Source organism: Pteronotus mesoamericanus, unplaced genomic scaffold (assembly GCF_021234165.1).
Source record: "Pteronotus mesoamericanus isolate MK-2021 breed Mesoamerican mustached bat unplaced genomic scaffold, CSHL_Meso_final contig_20, whole genome shotgun sequence".
NCBI classification, from domain to species: domain Eukaryota; kingdom Metazoa; phylum Chordata; class Mammalia; order Chiroptera; family Mormoopidae; genus Pteronotus; species Pteronotus mesoamericanus.
Window position 1 is genome coordinate 46119424 of NW_026555085.1, and position 17287 is coordinate 46136710.

At 37.1% G+C, this 17287-nt stretch overlaps 1 protein-coding gene across 3 annotated transcripts in view; it reads left to right on the forward strand.

The window, feature by feature from the left end:
* Positions 1–16304, forward strand: part of ORC3 (origin recognition complex subunit 3) — a 60493-nt gene extending 44189 nt beyond the window's left edge. For 2 of the 3 annotated variants that reach the window (XM_054569692.1, XM_054569694.1), the window contains exons 14-20: positions 4569–4702; positions 7702–7781; positions 8704–8804; positions 12578–12719; positions 13500–13616; positions 14478–14557; positions 15102–16304. In XM_054569692.1, the coding sequence (XP_054425667.1) occupies positions 4569–4702; positions 7702–7781; positions 8704–8804; positions 12578–12719; positions 13500–13616; positions 14478–14557; positions 15102–15207 (760 nt within the window). In that variant the 3' untranslated portion in view covers positions 15208–16304. The remainder of the gene's footprint in view (positions 1–4568; positions 4703–7701; positions 7782–8703; positions 8805–12577; positions 12720–13499; positions 13617–14477; positions 14558–15101) is intronic. The other variant, XM_054569693.1, reaches the window with a different exon arrangement.
* The last annotated feature ends 983 nt before the right edge of the window (positions 16305–17287 follow it).

Genomic DNA, 17287 nt, shown 5'->3' on the forward strand with positions numbered 1-17287 from the left:
AGCAGACTGAAAGCGATCAGAGGGGATGGGGAAAGAGGACAATGGTGGAAAGACGGGGAAGGAACTAATCAAAGAACATGTATGAATGACCCATGGACATGGACAACAGAGTGGGAATTCACTGTGGGAGCAGGGGGTGGGGAGGATGGGTGGAGGAGGGCAAAGGGGGAAAATTGAGACAACTGTAATAGAATAAACATGACTTAGAAATAAAAAAACTGAGATATAGCTGGTCAGTTTGACATTTTTCTCTTGTGAACTTGGGTTATACTTTCATAGTGCATTATTAAAATAGGTATATATTTGTCTTGCTAAAGCTGTTTCTAACCTTATGATAGAATTAAACTTACTCATTTTGACATAGGAAAGATCATGGTGTTCCACAGGGAGCACCATGACTTCCAGACGTTCCCCAGCATGAACCATTTTGAGAATCGACAAACTGTTCCTCATTAAGCCCTGCAGTCATGATATTCTTTATCGATGCATAACCTTTGCCTTGTTCAGGCAAAGATGACTGTGGTTTTGAACCACACTGAACATTGGCCAAGTGAGAGATTAAGGAAGGCAGGCCATTAAATACAGAGTAGTAAATGCTGCAGTGGGTGAGGTTTCGTGTGCAATTAACCTTCCTTTGGGAGGTTGAGCAGTTTATTGGAGGAGGTAACATCAAAGATGAAATAGTGAGGCTTAGAAGAAATTATGCATGTTTTTGGTTATCATATATGATTGCCTTTTTTGTGTTCTTTTTGAATAAGATAATCTGTGAATTTTTTTTGTAAGCATTTTTTTCCATCTAGTCTTCATTGATATATTTGCAGCTTTATGTTTTTGAATATTTTTCAAAGATGTTTCATAATGGTCTGTGAGAACTTGAGAACTCACTATTCAGATCTTAGCATTAGGCATGGACTGACCAGTTTCTCCTTACAGCCTGTTCTCAACCAGATATTTAAATAATGAGTACTTAACCAGAAATCACTGGATTTTTTGTTTGTTTGTTTTTTAATTTGGCACCTAATATGCTGCTGTGGACACTGTGTCTTGAGATGCGGTGCAGCATGGTCAGTAAGAGCATGAATATTAAGCCATACTGGATTCAAATCCCATTTTTGCCAATTACCACACACTTTGGGCAAGTTACTTAGTTTTCTCTCCCTCTGTTTTCTAATCTCTTAACATAGGAATAATAATTGTAGCTACCTCATAGATTTACAGAAATTAAATAATGCCCAGACATATGTGTGCATGTAAATATTAGCTGTTATCATTAGTATTAACTTGTTTATCACCACTATATAATCCCCATGCTTTGAAAGTGTAGCATTTTATTTAATCAGTTCCTTATTTGCTATATATTTAGGTTGTTTCTAATTCTTTACTGTTACAATCAGTAGTAGTCTAGGGTTTAGTGTTTGTACATTTGTATAATTGTTTCACAAAATAAGTACATATATACAGGGTTTCTGAATCTAAAATACAAACCTGTACCAAGGTCACTTGGACCAACTGTATCAGTAATTGTTTCCCCACACTCTTGCTAATGCTGGATATTATCAGGCCTAAGTATCTTTCTTTTCTTTTAGTACTTTATGGTTGATGGAGTAGTTCTTTCCCATGTCCTTACCCTATACTCACATTTTTATTCTATCTGCAATATATTGAGGTAGTGATCTATTTTTTTCAAATGAGTTATTTCCATTATGTCCCATCTCTTCCCAATGATTTGAAATGCTACTTTTGTTATGTACCAAAATCCTCATATATACTTTGATCTCTTTCTAGACTTTTAATCTCTTCTTATGGCCCGCCTATTCCTATTAAAAGTGCCATCTGATTTTAATCACGGTATCTTGTACTTTTTGATATGCTAATAAGCCCACTACACACTCAAGTATACACACATTTTTCCTCTTTATTAGGAACAATTATTTTTTTGTATAAATTACAGAATAGTTTTACTGGGTTTTAAAAGTAATACCCATTGGGCTGTTTCAAAATTAAAAGTATAGATTACTTTGGAATGAGTTTGTGTCTTTAAAATAATGAGGGTTAGATCTTAAAATGTCTGTTTATTTAGGGCTTTCATTTTTTAATATCTTACACATTTTTTAAAAAGTACATTGCTGTATATTCTGTAGGGTGGGGTTTTTTTTGTTTTGTTTTTTGCCATTTGAATGTGCTCTTTTTTTCCATTACCAGGTTTAATAATATGTAAGGTATTAATACATACTTATGTGTGTACACACACATACACACACTCTTTTATACTCTTTAATACTTCTGAAGTTCTCTTAAATTTTTTAACCTTATAGTCACATCATATGCAAATAAAAAATTTCATGTTTCTAATGTTTCTGCCATTTTCTTAATTTATAGTGACTGGACTCTAGAATGATATTGAATGACTGATGATCGCAGGCATCTTTGTTGATTCTATGTATATATGATTCAATTAAAAATGCCTTTTTTTTCTTTATCACATTATTAGCTCTAAATAGCCTTTACGCAAGGTTTGTTTTATATTAAGCTAGAGAGTGCTTGGGAAAGTGTAAGATCTTTTCCTTCTCTGGAAACAATAAGAGCATAATCTTTGGCTAAGAATAAAAAAGAGTAATAACTATAATTATCTCAGTCCCTGGAAATTTACATCTAAGGCGGAAGCTCTACTTTCTCTCCCCAAACCCAATGCCACATTAAAAGTTATGACTAATAAAGTTGGTTGCAAATGATATGACATATGCCATTTTTTTGCACCCTGAAAATGAGTAATAGGCTGGGCTTCACCTTCCTAGATACTCAGTTTCATCAGCTGCAAGTAGGTGTAGCTGCCTGTATCTTGGGAAGCTAGACGCAGAGTGCTTGCTGATGTGGGTTGGACCTCTGCCAGCATTCCCTCAGCCTCTTCACCCCCTGAGCAGGCCAGTGTCCGTGCCCAGAAATGGCTGATTTTCTCTATTTGAGTAGTGCTGAAGGTCAGGTATAATAGCTTGTTAAAGTATATCTGACTTCAAATTAACTCTGTTTTCTTAACAGTTTAACTCTATCTGGGCAATAGAAAGCCAGAAATTTTAAATAATCTCTAATGTAATCAAGAATTAAACATGTTGGCTTAGTTTTTTTTGACCTGTTAGCTGCTCTTCATTCATGGATAAAGATTACACTATGGATAATTATTTTATTGCTGTGAAAGAGGGATTTTATACGTATTCTTAATACTAGGGAAAAGTTTGCCTTTTGTCCACCCTTACCAGTTTCTCTATTTATTGGTCATATGACATTTTTTAATTTTTTAGTTTACATTTGAATTTTAGTTGAAGTAACCAGGTTAATTTTTTCAGTAGTCATAATGTAGTTAGATTTGTCTTTTTTCCTAACTTAGTAATATTAATATTTTTCCTAATATTTTTTATTATGAAAAATGTCAAACATACAAGATCTGTCTTGTAGAATGGTACACATTCTGGACTTGTCTGATTGTTCTTCATGGTTCACGTAAAAACTTTTAATTATCATAGTCTTCATGATTTAGGTCTGTTTGCTGAGAATTATTTGTATTCTTAGCCATGGCACTTAACATTAATAGTGACCTTATTCCATTTCATTCTGTTGCTGAATGTGATCTTAGTAGAGAGATCGTATAAATAATGGCTCTAAGAACAGGATCCTAATTTGAGAATATCTGTGTTCTCTCTCCAGTCCTAACAAAGATTTTCTCTATGGTCTTAAGTTACACAACTCTTCTGCTTGTGTTATAAAACAAGCAGAATTTCCTACCTTATTCTGATTGATGGTTGTAAAACCCATAAAAGGTGTAAGCATAGCTAAAATGGTATTAGAGAAATGATTGTGATACTTTTTTGGTTCTTCCAAGCAAGCTTCCATTTAGCATAAGTGCTAATTCTCAGCAGACATACTGTCTCATATTTATATTTATGTCTGAAAGGAAGGGAAACCTTAAATGCCTTCTATGTGGTAAGCACTGTTAGATTCTTCATACTGTCTTCTAATTTAGTTTTTAAGCCTCCATTCTTTTTTTTTTTTAAGATTTTATTTTTATTTATGTTTAGAGAGGACAAGAGAGGGAGCAAAACAGAGAGAGAAACATCAATGTGTGGTTGCCTCTCACGTGTCCCCTACTGGGGACCTGACCTGCAACCCAGGCATGTCCCCTGACTGGGAATCAAACCAGCGACCCTTTGCTAGCCAGGGCAAAGCCTCCTTTATAACTTGTGAAATAGTTGAGTTGCTATTTCCATTTTATAGACCAGGAGACTAAGGATCAGAGGTGTTTAGTAATTTGTTCTATATTACAAACATAGTAAGCCAGAGCCAGACTATGAACTCAGATATTAGTAAATTTTCTAAGCTACGCTTTTTCTTGAGAACTCTTCTGAATACTTCTGAATGTCACATATATTGAGAGAAATCTCTCCAACAAAAGTTGGTAGTTACTAATGAAGAACTTACACCAGTTTTTGACCAAAATCATTTAATATGTAGACAATGTTTTTAACTTTATTAATTTTCCAGTTATATTACATCTTCTGTCGCTGATTCTGTTCTAGAATGTTGGCGAAGGATGAACTGATGACCATACTTCAGAAGTGTTGCAGCATTTTAAAGTCCTCTTCTGAAAAGCAGCTTGGCAGCTCAGCAAAGAGAATAGAGGAGCTCCTGGCCCAGTTTGACAGCCTTGATGGTGAGAAGATCGTATCTTGTCAATTTTACTAGCTCTGCCAATTATATAGCTGAAATGACATGGAAAACCCCACATCTGATGTACTGAGAGATGAAGGGATAAAGTAGTTCATGTACAGTCCGTATCCCAAGCCTCAGAATATCACACTTTGACAGTCACAAAGAGGCCAAATGGTTCTTTTCCCTCTTTGGTTTAAACAATAAAAAGCATCAAATGGGCATTTAAAAACCCCAAACAAGCACATTCTTTCTCCAGGTGACAATTTAAAAAGCAGGGTTGGAAAAAGATAAATAAAAATTAAAAAGGGGGTGAGGAGAACAAAAAAATATATCAAGATTGATGAGAGTAGCAGAGCATCATAATTAAGGACTTCTTTTAGATTTTTTTCTTAAACATTTTATCAAAGTCTTTATAGACACTGCATAAATCATCTGTAATCCTGAAAAACAATAGCTCTGAACTGCTTTCACAGTCCTGAGGCTCATTGGTATGCTGATTACTAAAATATGCATGAGGTTTGCTTTAATCGGATTTACAAGAGCCTGAATCTTTCAGTGTAAATGAACTGAGGCAGCCTGGCATTTCTCTGTATTGAAGGGTTACCAGTTCCCTTTATTTTCATGACCCCACGTTTTTAGCACCAAAGTATGGTATTCTTTTGGTAAAACAAACAAACAAACAAACAAAATAAGTGTGCATCTTTCACTTTCTTCTGTTCAGGAAAAATTTTACTGGAGTTTGGGGAAAAGAGGCAGCTTAGTGTACAATGTTTACGTACATAGACATATGCCTATTGGACATGGCATAGTGAAAATATTTTACTTGGAGTGCTCATATCAGACCTTCTTATGTTTGGCAAGAGTTCCTTTGCTTTGAAAAGCCGTTGGATTTAGGAAGCCACTTTTTGCTGAAATCCCTCCCTTCTCTCCTTAGCTGTGGTGTTTGGGTACCTGATGAGTGCTCCGTTAATAGAAGGTGAAATACAAAGTTTGAAGTGGCATGAACAGGCAGAATGAAGAAGCACTCCAAGGAATAAGAGGGTTGGTCCCCTCCAAGTTGTGTGTAGGCATTTCTCTTTTGTACTACTGCATTAGCCTAACCATTTTTCAAAAGGGCTGTAACTGGGTAATCATAGAGATCATTGTCCAGTGACATACATAATCTAAAGCCCAGGAAGAGAAAGTCACTTGCCCAAGACCCCACAGCTAGCTAGCACTCAGACCAGGTCCACCCGCCTCTTAATCACCACCAGCTCATTGTTTTTTTTCTCACAGGTTCACAATTTAAATTCCCCCTAATTGTGGTCACTGGGACATTGAGGGTCCAACTTTAAGGATATAAATAGGGTAAAAGATTTAGGAGAATTTAAGATAAATTAGGTAAATTTCAATCTTATATAAAATTGGATCCAGATTTTTGTAAAATGAAACTGTAGATACTATAATTTTAATTAGAGTTCTTGTAACATAAGCTGGTGAACAAATTTTGTGGTGTGCTAATACTAAATGAAAGACTGTAGCCTAATTGGAAGGCTGGAGATTAAGATGACGGATAGTGTAAAGAATAAAGGATTTTACAAGTAGAAGCAAAACCACTGTCTTGAAGAAATGTTTGTCTTTCTCCATTTCCAAAAGTAACACATTGTTATAATAAAGTGAAATGAAAACCGCCTACATTGGACAAGTAGAAATATTTGACTATATGCTATCTCTGGTTCCTTAATACTTATTACAGTCTGGTTTTAAAATTACATTTGGAGGGTTAAGTAGGTCAGATTTATTTTTAAGGTTCTGTTACATGTTAATGAAATGGGACAGGATTTATTAGATATTTTAACCTTAAATGATATCTTTCTTGAACCAAGAATTATCCAGAGTTAAAAAGAAATTTATTCTTTGAGAGCACTGTAGATTCTCCAGCTGCATCCTACTTAGATTTAGGCCAGATAAGCCACATGAGTGGGCGTGAAGTTCCCAGAACCTTCCCTGCACGAGGAGAGGTCATTAGAGAACCTCATGCTCTTCAGAAGTACTACACCTTTTACTGGATATGGTTTACTGTTCCCTTTACTGAAGAACAGAGATGCACTTTGTGTTTTAGATTTCAAAACCTTTATGTTCCTTCTTTAATAACATTTTGTCAAAAATAGTATATTGGGACATCAGTGCCAAACTTGCCAGGGTGTAGGTATATGTTGTTTATTACCTTAGCATAATCAAAGGAACACAATTTAAATTTGTTTTTTAGGAGCTATTTGTAACAGCACAAAGATTTGGTGCTTTTTGCTGTTGGTTTTGGGGAGGAGGGTGTTTGTATTTTTTCACTGTGGTCAAATTTTTAAAATCCAGTAGCTGGTTTTTTCAAGACCCTTTTGTAGCTTAACTTATGTAGTACTTGCTGACCTTCAGCTTCTTAAGAAATCATTTATCTGATGGGCCCTTGATCCCCTGCCACATAAAAAAAAAAAATAGCCAAAACTTTGTTTCTCTTGGGTTAGAAATGTTGGTGTTAGGGTGGTCCCTGGGAGGAGTGTGAAAGAATTCACAAAGAGAAAAAAGCACAGAGAGTAAAGGTTTTTATTTTCACTCTCCCAAGGGAGGGAAAGGGTTAGGTCTGGAGGTGGGCACCAGCCCAGCCCGGAGGGGTTAGGGGTTGGGAGTTTTTATAGGGGAAGGGGGTGGTTGTAGAGTGGGATGTTTCAGTTAGGCTGCAGTTTGTTTTGATGTTATCTCTGGATGCAGGTTCGGGTCCTGTGGTCTTTGTGGTCTGGTATGTCCTGTTTCGTGGGTTCCTGGAGTCTCTGCACCTTCAGGGCGCTTCCAGTAATTTTCTAGTCCTGAGGATAAAGACTCATAAAAAAATTAGGGTCCACTGTGCTTTATGGGGTCCAGCCAGCCCTGGGAAAGAGGGCCTGAGAAAGTGGCTTTTGTCCTCTTAGTTGGTTCTCTTGACTTGATTGGGTTTGCCCTAGTTGCTGTGTATTGGTTTTGTATTTAAAGCAGAAGCTAAAGAGGAAGAAGATACTTCCGGGTCACAGTCAAAGGGGCTTCAGAAGACGGACCTCTATCATCTTCAGAAGGTCAGGTCACGCTTTCTTTTCCTTCCAACTACATCCTGTGGTACTCTCTTTTTTTTTTTGGTGTATACTCTAGATTAACTCTGCCTGGATGTTTTTATTTTCCTTTTAAAACCACAACCAGGAACAAAGCAGACTTTGTAACTCACTTAGAAATTAAACATCCTGTTGACCCCACTGCCACCCTCATCTCCATGTACACAGGCAGGCCTCAGTTTGCAAGCGAACACAGGTGGGAACTGTTCTGCAGCCTCAGAGAAAGAAAATTAACTAGCAGTAGGAAAAATGGGAAATAGTTGCACAAAAGAATCAGATTATTTATCTGATGTATTTATTTTTATGTTGAGTCTACCTCATTAGTTTTAGATACTGCCTTGGTTTTTTAATACATATTCAGCAAAGAGGAGAAATTGAGCCACAGTATATCCAATACAGTCTTTTTCAGACAGCTCTGACTGCAGAATCATAGTTGTCGAAGTATAGACCCTTCTTTGTATAGCACAATACCAAGTTAGGATAAATGTAAATTTTGAATCTAAGAAAAACAAAACGCCTGGACCTTATTCTGTTAGCATGGCAAAAGGGCAAGGTTTTCCTTCTTTCTTCTCCTTCTTGTAAGTCCTTCACTTAAATGAAGTAATGAGTTGTAGAGAGTGAGCACTCTGCCATATAACTTAGTAATGAAGCTAACTAACTGCCCTTTTCCTCTTTCCCTGAAAATTCACTTGGTATTTGAAACAAAACACCTAAGAAGAGAGATTCTTCCCAGACTTTAAAAATGAAAAACAACTTGTTTTGATCTGGTTTTTTCTTTCACATTCTGTCTTATGGAAAGGGCATCACCTGCCTCTGCCTGAGCCAGAGTTCCCCTCTGAGAGATTTCCTTTCTCAGAATCATGAGAAAAGGTGTTCTTCCCATTCACAGTCCTTATTGGAAATGAAGGAGTTAAGAAGAACAGGTAAGAAGCAGACCAAGTTTGAACTACTGAGAGAAAAAGTCGTGAACTTCATCGACAGTCTGGTGAGGTGAGTCTGTTGGTCTTAAGAGCTAGAAATCAGGCTATTTTCCCAAATAACACTGGTATGATAGCTGTCGACAGCCATTCCAGGACACTTCCCCCAGGTTAGGCTTTATGCTTTTCAGCTTCCTCCTTCCATCTAAGAATTGTAATTTTGATTGTCTTTCCGTCCTTATGAAGATGTGTAATCAAGATGATTTAGTGCATCCTTTTACTACCAGTTAAAGATACAGGTTTAAATTTGATCCAGCTCATTAGGTCTGGGCAGAGAGGGGCGGTGGTGGAAACAAAGTGTCTCTCCCCTTTCCAGTAACAAACTGTTTGCATTGCACTTCATCCGTTATCTTCGCTAGGAGTATGCTGGACCTGGGCCAAGCCCAAAAAATAGCCATAGTATCCTCTTTAATCCTGAGTAAAGGACTTACCACTCTAAAGAATAACAGTGCAACTCATTATCAGCACTAAATTCATGTTCAGAAATGTACTCATTGTAACTTTAGAAGTCCACCAGTCCTGCCTATATTTTAAGGTGATTCTTTTGAAACTCATATCATTGCTGTAGAAAAACATGAGAAATGTGAAAAAGAAAATGACTTAGTAGTTAACAGTAGGAAAAACCATAATTTATCATTGTTTATTTTTTAAGGGGAGTTCAAACTCAGCAGCAGGCTAGGCACTGAATAGAATCAAGTACTAAAAAAAATAGAAGCTCGGTTACAAGACAAAGAGTGGTTTTTTGATAAATTACTTGACCTTCTTAGAAGTGAAAAGTTCCATTTTCCAGGACAATGTAAGGGCAGAGTCATTGTTCCTAGTCTTGGGGAGAAATTACTAATGTCATGAAAGAGGTCCAAATGATCAACCAAGTATGAAAAAGGAGGGAGAAATGGTGTCATATAGAAGTGATGCAATGCAATATTGAACTGACCTACTAGCCAGAAATGATCTTAAAAAATTCGTAGAGTTAATCTTGTCCTACTGGCTTTCCTATTCTTATAGTTTCTAGTCCCAAGTTCCTGACGCTTCCCTTTTACCAGGTTATGACCACTGTAGTTGCTAAAAATAATTTTGCAGCGTAATGTAGCATAATTTCTAGGCTAAATGGCAGGTTTCTTTTCAAGTTCTTACCAATCCCAAATGGTAGGCACTGGAACCAACCATTTCCCTTTTGTGATCTTTGACCTAATATGTCTTGAGTTTTCACCTTTCTGAGTAGTTACTGAAGTAAAGGTGAGCATGATTGAAATATTTTGTTAAATCACAAAATTTTCCATACTAAGATTGACTTTCTTTACCAGGATTGACTGTCACAGGGGGGAAGAGATTAGGATTTGTAGCAAATTAGAGTAAAAGGGACCCGAGGAGTCATGTGGCAGCTAAAGCCCAGAGAGAAGCTGTGACTAGTGGAAAGTGACAGCCCCAGTATGCTGACATCCCTCCAGAGGCCCTCTGCATTTCTCCATACTGTCCCCAAGGAGCAGATGTTTGAACAGAGCTCGGAGTTCTCGAGAAATGTGGAGGAAGATGATCCAGAGCTGTTCAAACAAGCAGTGTACAAGCAGACCATGAAAAGTCTTTGCTGAGCTGGAGATTAAAAGGACTGGGACAAGCCAAAGAGATGCGTGAAAGGAAGTGACAAAAGGAAGAGACTGATGCTCAGATAGCCAAATGGGAGAGGGAGTGGCAGGAAAACATTGAGGGAAAAAAGTTGAGAGGGCTGTGTGGACAGCTGGCAAAACTTCTAAACAAATACAACGGGGAAGAAAGAGAAGAAAATTGGACCTTCCTGAAACCACCAAAAGTAAAAATAGAGCAGTGTTGAGTGACCCCCTGGGGTCACAGCAACAGACCCTTCCCCTGTCTCCTCTCCTACTTTAAAGGGCTCATTCTTTCTTCCCATTTCCACCCCAGCATAGGGTGTATTATTTGCCATTTAGTCCATTTTTGTTTCAATGCAATTCAGTATCAATAAATGAGAGGCTGTGTTTAAAAAGAAAACTCCCGCCCCCGCTCCCAGGCAAGCCAACATTAGAAGGTGCCACTGGTGGTACTGCCCTCTCTTTCCACAGCCTATAATGTAATGTTTTGTACTTCACTAACTGTGCTAGTTAGAAATGTTGTGTAGTTTGTGGCAATCATCCAATTAAACATATTGCTTAAAAATAAAGAGAGAAACTACTGAAAGCAGAGACTTAAGTTGCTACTTTCTCAGTTACTGTTTCACAAGCTTCAGTTTTGTAGCCCTTGTTAATACTAAGTGGTTCTACCACTTCCCTTAAAACTACCTCTCTGATCTGAATCCAGAATGAGCATCATCTGGATTCTGGTGCTCTAGTCAGACTTCAGACTTCACTGCTTATTTCTTCTCACAGCAAGTAAGCGGCAGAAGTAAATTTCTGTGCCATCCTCTAGGTTTGTATTTGGACAAAACATTAATGTATGATACTTTGTACCTCTTGTTCATCTATTTTGGCCCAGTGGAAACAAAATACAAGCAAATACATTGCCTCTGATATCCTTTGAGGATATCCAGAAAGACCTACCTATTGCCTTGGGAATTACCTGAATTTCTAAAGATTAAATATGAAGATGTTAAAAAGGGAGGAGTACAAATATGAGACAGTACTTTTTCTAAAATTGACTCTCTGGTTGCCTTGTTAGACTTTCAGTCCTTATTACATAGCAGGGACTTCAATAGGGTCTTTAGTGATTGGGGAGAAACAGCCTGAGGTTGGTATAGGAAGAATTTATGGTCAGAAATTATAACACCCTCTTCACTTTCTCTTCCTCCACTGACCACAGGGGTGGAGCAGGTTTAGTGGGATTTTCTAGGCAGTAGTATCCTCTCCTCCAGGAAGGAGAACGCCAGGAGAAGAGGGTCATCTCCCTGGTGATTGGACTGAGGTAAATGCTTCAGTGTGCTTGCACTAGTGGAAAAAGGACCTGACACAAACCTGTGATGTGGCCAAAAGTATTTTAAGGCTAGGAATGGTCTAAGCCCCAGGAATCTGTCGGAAGGCCTGTAAGCTAACGGAGCGACTCACTCCTCACTGCCTTCGGGTGTGTCTGTCTGCTGCTCCCCCAGGCCGTCAGGGAGCAGTGTCGCTGTCATGGCGGAGACCAGCTGACGGGCTCATGATACTAAGTGACATTTTTAATGCTTTATTTTCAGAATTTAGATTTCATGACAGTTGGTTTGTCATCGAGCTCATAATTAAGAATCCTAAATTAACTTTGTTTCAGTAACTAGAATTTTAATGATAAAAAATTTGCGTGTTTTTCAATATTCTGAGACAGAAATTTAGCCTTTCTGCCTTCTGCAGTAAAAAGTAATTCTAACAAATAAAAAACTTTTCCAGGTATTAATTAAATAAATTAAAACATTTTCTGTGATCCAAAAAGAATTTCCTAAACTCTCTAATTCCAGGCCTGAGGCCACAAGTTAAATGTTTGCTCTGGTAAGGATTGTAACATCTGTTTTCTAAACAATTTAAGAATGCCATTAATACTTAAAAGTTCTACCTTAAAAATTTTGAGCAGGTAGGTATGTACATTTTTTTTCTAAAGGTTTAAATCAGAATATAGTTTATTCTAGAGTTCTGGAAGTTTCTAAAAATGCATGGGAGAGGTACAATTCTGAGTGAACCTGCCCTGGGTTTGATATTTGGGTGTTTCATTTTTAAGTAAATTGCTGTCTTCCACCAGAGGTTGACAAAAATGTTATGTTGAAATTAAACCTGTGCTTACCTAAAAGCTGATACTTAACTTCGGCTGTTTCAGACAGTACCTTTTGCCTCCTGAGACGCAGCCTTTGCACGAGGTGGTGTACTTCACTGCCGCCCACACCCTTCAGGAGCACTTGAATGCTGCTCCGCGAATCGCCCTCCACACTGCGCTCAACAATCCTTATTATTATCTTAAGGTAAGAAGCAGATCCATTTCTCTGACAGTTTAGTTTCAGACCCCAGGCATTATTTATTACAAAAATATTGTAAATTTACGATTCTAGTTACTGGGGAGAAAGTTGGCAGCTCCAGGTTGCACCTCTTTCAAGATACTTTATCCTTTTGACTTTAGAAGGCATTTTCTAAGCCAGTGAAAATAACAACCAATAGTCTCAGCTAATGCTGCCAACTTTGGATCATGTGTAAATGCCTTCCCTTTCATGTGATAATGGGTTTAAAATAACTTGAAAAGCGCTGATGCTTTTTGTAGGGGTTAGGATCTGCAGTGTTGACAAGTCTTTTTTTGAGATTACAGCCTTGAGAGCTGTGTGTGGGAATTAACACAATACAGTAATTCTGAGAATTCAAGTTAATAGGAAGTGTTGGCAGTGGCAATTTATTGAGAATCTGCAAAGAAACTATAAACTTTTTATGAAAACCATAAATTCATTAGGGTCTCAAAAATTAGCAATGTTATTATTAAAATGAAAAAAGGAAATTTGGGAATAAGTGAAAAAAGACACTTGTCTTCTGATCCTGGGAGTATTCAAATGATTAGGCGCTAGATATTATGACCAAGACCTAATCCTAAATAAGCAGCTAAGTGCTGGAGAGTAAATGCAACTCACTATGTAAAAGAAACTAGACTCTATTTTATTACCAGCTTACTAATTTTAGGTGTGGAGACTTATTAATGTCTGTTTTTTGTTCCTAGTCATCTCTAAAAGGTAGTCATCTTAGTTTACTGTTATTTTTAGAATGAAGCACTGAAAAGTGAAGAAGGCTGCATTCCAAACGTCGCCCCAGACATCTGTATAGCATACAAACTGCACCTAGAGTGCAGCAGGCTCATCAACCTTGTGGACTGGTCAGAGGTAGGTGGGGGTAAAAGAGCAAGCAGTATATTTGTATACCATGCTTGACAACTTTCCTGGGAGTCTTAATACTTTTGGTATTTTGGAACTCATGTTTTTTTTTAAATGTCTCATTTGGAAAGTATAAATCACCTCATACTTCAAAAATTCCTCCAGAATAGCAGCTAACTGCTCAACAGTCCCACTCTCAGTCCCCTGCTCTGTGATCCCACACACCTCAGCCAAGCCAATGGTGCATTCATGCCAGGTCAGAGTATGGGATCAAACCTCACAGTTAACAGTTAAGCAAAAGCTGAGCAAGTTAGATCAGTTTTGTTACTCTGCAAAATTAAATGGTATGAACCAACATTTCCCTTATTGCATAAAAGAAAAACAAAACCCATTTGAATAACCACATTAGCAATCAAGAAGTACAAGGAATACTTGGACACACTGTCATTCTTAAATTAACTATTCTTTCCCTTCTCAAAATACACGTATTGTGAAGTTAATTCTGTTGAAGGCTCTATTTTACAGCTGTCTTGTCACCATTTAAAAATACTCATAGTTAGCTTCTTCCAAGAAAAACAGGCATTTTGGGGGTTAATGGAGGTTGGGGTACAGGATACAGGCTATCCTTTGGTTTTCAACTTGAACTAGTTTTTCTCTGCACATTATTCAGGAACCACTCTATTGCCTTCTAATGTGTACTTCATATAAAGTCATCAGTATAGTTTTGAGAATCTGAAGTTTGTTGTAATTTTTAAAAATGTGCCAGTTAGCAGCAGCAGCGCTTGATTTGGGTTCATACAGAGCCATCAAGTGCAATTAAAGATGTTTGGCAACAGTAGAGATATTATTTTCTTCTGACTTGTCTCAAAGGCTTTTGCAACAGTTGTGACAGCTGCTGAAAAACCGGATGCCAATTCTGTAACCTCAGAAGAAAGGAATGAAATTATCCAGTATCCTTTTAAAACCATTTCTACAGTGTCCATGTATACAATGTTTATAGTTTTCCCAGATTTACAGTAGAGATTTATAAACACATCGTGTGACCAGCCTTGTTTTAATATTAACCATCCCATCCCATAATGACTCGTTTCAAAATATTTAATCCAAATTTAAAATGAGACCAAATCTAAAATATGCAGTATTTGGTTTAAAACTTATATCAAGGTCATATTCCAAAATTCCCCAAAAATATCCAAAACTGACATTATTGAATTCTGTTTTTATAAGGTTATTAACATACTTTTAGAAGTGAGGGTGGAGCACAACTTTCATACTGTGGGAAAATTTAGAATTAGGTTTTAAGCATTAAGCACTTTTCCATTCATGTCTTACTGATGGGATTCCAATTACATTTATTTTCCTGTAAGGGTTATAGTTTGTTTTAGTAGTATACAGTTGATCTACATTTCAGTTTACCAAGTAATGTTTTATCACAGATTTTAACCTCTTTTTGTCAAAATACAACATGGCCAATTTCCTTTACTATACCCTCAGTGCTCGGTTTATTAGAGCTGTTTCTGAACTAGAACTACTGGGATTTGTAAAACCTACCAAACGGAAGACTGACCATGTTGCAAGGCTAACATGGGGAGGCTGCTAGAAAGCAAATGAATGGAGCTAAAAGCATCACATTTAGCCTAAGAGAAAAGGGAGACCAGTCATACTTATTTATACAACTAGATGAAGACAGACGTGCAACCCCCTATGTAATGTTTAACCAGAAAGTAGACTGCTAATCCAAAACAGGAATATAGCAAAACACCTTTGGAGTGCTTCAGAATCCAACAACGTGCTTACATTGTAACTAAACCTCGCACATTATTACTGTAACTTTCACATTATTAATAGTTCTTGAACATGGTATATAAATGTAATAAATACCTTTATCCAGGAGTATAAATCAGTTGCAGTTGATTTAATAGGACTCATACCTGCTCCAAGACATTTTGGGGACAAATGGAAAAATCTGAATATGGACTGGGTATTAAAGTAGCGAAGTTGATAAAGATATCATAAAAGAACTACGTTATCCTTAGGAACTGCAGCATGTACTTTGAAAGTTACTGCAAATATGGTACAATAACTGCTCACATTAACTGTATTAACTAGACTATTCTTTCAGACTTTCTATGGAAAAAAAGTTTGAGTTTTGCTTTAAAGGTTATTATAGAGCAGAAAAATAGGGTACTAGAACTAGGGGGGATTACAGGATCAAAATATTTTTAATAGTATGCTTATATGCTTATGGGGGTGTTCTAGGGAACAAAATGAATGCAGGAGAGGGGGTGCTCAGAACTGTCTTTGAGATGGGAATTTGGATCTAATTTTTATCTAAGGCAAACATAGGAACAGAATTGCTGGAACCACATCTGAGTAAACAGGGACAAATAATTAAGTGCTTAACACCAATTACTGTATAATTTTGAATGGAGTAGATAATTCAAGTAAGATAATCCTTTCCAACCACAACAGCCTGATATCAACCTAGGGAGCATATTAAATTCCAACAGTCCTCCCCTCCCCACCTTCTAAAGCAGTCTTGAGGTAGAACATAATAGGATCTTTCCTCGAAGTTTTCCAGTTAATATTGTTAATTCAATGAATGTCTTATTTAGAAACCATTTTCTTCAGCGATTATAAGTTCTTACCATAAGCCAAAGATAGCTTTGATATTTCAAACCTCCAGTACATTTTTTCTGATTGCCTATGCTTTGCTTTTCCTCAAAAATACAAATTATTATATCTGGCAGTGTGCCCTTGTACACTGGAGATTTACTGAACACATTACAGTAACCTGCGTACAGCACCATACCAGCATTACCCTTTACTGAAATAAGAGACTGTTAGCACACTAAAATTCTGTAGGTATTTACCTATTAAAAGCAATTCCAAGGGTCTTTGGGAATTCAGAATCCCTAGGTAGCTTATAATGTATAATCTGTTGATATAAAGTGTGGTTGGTATTTGGACTAATATACTATTGGGTCCATCTAATTGTAACTAAATTCAAGAAGCTGCCAACATTATTTTTTCTGGAAAACCTCACATACTACTTAAAGTCAATAAGTAGCCCATAAACTAGGGCTTTTTAGTATAGTGATAAAGCAGAAATTTGGCTGTGGAGGAAAATTTATTCCTGATCAAACTTGAATCAAAAATTAAAACCATATTACAGGCACATCTGGTTTTATTGCACTTCACACATAATGTTTTCATCAATCATCAATATTTTGCTGGCGGTGGGCAATACCACCACCATCAAAATGAGTACAACTCACTGAAGGTTCAAGATGATGGTTAATTAGCATTTTTAGCAACAAACTTTTTTTATTAAATATTTTTTTAAAGACACAATGCTACCATATACTGAATAGATTACAGCATAGTATAAATATAACTTATTTTTAACTTAAATTTTTATTTTTTAACCTCATTAAATATGGTTGTGGGTTTTTTAAAGATTTTATTTACTTCTCAAAGAGAAAGGGGAAGGGAGAAAAAGAGGGAGAGAAACATCAATGTGGAAGAGATACATCGATTGGCTGCTTCTCGCACCCCCCCAGCTGGGGACCTGGGCTGCAACCCAGACATGTGCCCTGACTGGGAATTGAACCACTGACCTTTTGGTTTGCAGGCCTGCACTCAGTCCACTGAGCCACACCGGCCAGGGCTAGTGTCAA